Below are 2230 nucleotides of genomic sequence, written 5' to 3' on the forward strand. Positions count from 1 at the left end.
AAAAAAAAATGCCTGGCCTTCAACTGAACCTTACTCCAGTAGTGAGAACTACCACAACTTAGAAAGCGAAGATTGGCTGCTACTAGCTGTTTCTATAAATCATTAGCAATATGCACACACACAGCTCTTCTAGGCACAGGAAGCTACTTCTTGGTGCCATGCCTGCATGAGGTATATGTTTTCTCTAAAGTCATTTTGACAGTGCCATCCAGTGTCAATTCTACTGTGCTATACTAGGGAGAATGTAATAGGATGCTCACAGCACAGTATCTACTGTGCCTTCATGGGCGTGACAGTTCTCCGCTATGAAGGCATGGCCCAGAATACTTCTAACAATCGTCTCAGAGTTTGGGGAACAAACGTGAAGCATTAGGTCCGTACCGAGCTCCATGGGCCAGTACTCCATGCAGCATCTTGTGGACAAGCATGTGTGTTGCACTGCTCACGGTCAGTAGGTTTGTCCAGGACTTCACAACTCAAATCTGGGAATCGGTCACCGTTGGCCCGCTGACAGACCACCAGTCTTGTCCGCATGCCTCCACCACACAGCTTGGTACACTGGAAGAGGGACAAAGAATGCTACAGTTATTTTGTGTGAACAGCACATGACAAATTCTATTTCCACATAGGAAACTTTTCTTGGCTATACTTTATTATAGCATTGGGGCAGCNTCAGTCTGACAGGCAGAGCCAAGGCAAATTGCCAGCGATGATACAGCCAATGGACCATGGTTCCTCCTGTGAACATTAGGTATTCCTCCGTGAAGGCTTCCTTCCCATCTATAATAAGGACTTTCATATAGTTTATCTTATCAGGTTGAGAGCACAGGTACTTGCTCATATATATAAACTGAAGGTTGGGAAGTTAATCTCAATCTATTAACCAGTAGCTAAGATAAAATTCTTTGAGGTATACAAAATTCACGTAAATAAATAGTAACTAGAAGCTACATATATCAAATAAAGCAATAATGGCTTGGCTTGGCCAGTTTTATTTTATCTGATGGCAGTTGATAATTTCTTTCTTTGGTTTTTATTTAGAGACAGAGTTTTACCATATAGTCCAGGCTGGTCTAGAACTCACTGTAATCCAGACTGACCCCTTGCCTCAGCCTCCTGTGTGTTGAGATTATAGAGATGAGCAACCAGGCCCAAGTTCTAATTTTATTTTTAAATGTTGCTGGGGATTTAATCCAAGGGCTGAGTTTTACATCATCCCACACGTTCCAGCAACTTCTATGAAACNGCCATGGACGAGCCTTTGCTGATTCTCTTATTCCAATTTTGATGCTCAACTGTTTAACTCTATTTCAAANCTCAGGACAGGTTCAGNATTTCCCCAGGATGAGCCATCAGCCTGGCAGCAGTGAATGCTAGCTGAAGTTCCCACTGCTGGCAGGTCTCACAGTTGTGAGACAGGAACAAGTTGTATTTCTTGGACAGCGCTGCTGTGCTCATATCCAGGAACACAGACATTCAGTTTCCCTGCTGCGTCAAGGCCAGCTCTCCCACAACATTTGGAAGGGCCAGCCCGTGATAATGAAAGCATTGCAGCGAAGGCATAGACTCACCTGGCTCGGATCCAACTACAGAAGCCTAATGATGGATCCCACAGGACAAAACTGCACAAAGAGCTGGGAAGACTCACATCAAACCTTCCTCCCTCCTCCCCCCTCCTGCCTCCCTCGCTCCCTTCCTCCCTCCCTCTCTCCCTCCTTCAGCAGTACTTCCCAGAATGNTATCANTGAGAGGCAACAAAAATCCCCGGAACATTGCCTGTGACTTCTAGGTTATGTGTATGAGCTGATGAGACACAAGACTGTGGACAAGTGGCCCCATTATCCCCTTTGTCTTCTTCCTTTCTCCTCGTGCTGGGGTCTCCCAGGTGTTAATTGTTAGGCTTTAATTGGTAAACATTTATGACAGAATAACTCAATGAACTTTAAGTATGTNCTTTTCTTACAGATTCCACAATAGAGAAAGGTTTTGATTAACTTAAACATGTATATATAAGTCCTACTACANAATATAACAGGAGCTCAAAACTCCCAACAAACTACTACTAATACATATCATTCTTACTATTAATAAAGTAAGTTATTGTTGCATTATTATAGTATCACTTGATTGATTGAAGGCTACATGTTAAGCATTTAGTAGATGCTGTCTCATATAATAGTCATAAGTATTATGCAGGCGGTACTATTACTATTCCAGTTTATAGATAATG

At 42.8% G+C, this 2230-nt stretch overlaps 1 protein-coding gene across 1 annotated transcript in view; it reads right to left on the reverse strand.

Annotated features, from left to right (window-relative positions):
• Adamts9 (ADAM metallopeptidase with thrombospondin type 1 motif 9) overlaps positions 1 to 2230 on the reverse strand; it is a 170842-nt gene that overhangs the window by 76299 nt on the left and 92313 nt on the right. The window contains exon 25 of the mRNA XM_029478238.1: positions 382 to 558. Within this exon, the coding sequence (XP_029334098.1) occupies positions 382 to 558 (177 nt within the window). The remainder of the gene's footprint in view (positions 1 to 381; positions 559 to 2230) is intronic.

The sequence above is a fragment of the Mus caroli genome, chromosome 6 (genome assembly GCF_900094665.2).
Source record: "Mus caroli chromosome 6, CAROLI_EIJ_v1.1, whole genome shotgun sequence".
Classification (NCBI taxonomy): Eukaryota; Metazoa; Chordata; class Mammalia; order Rodentia; family Muridae; genus Mus; species Mus caroli.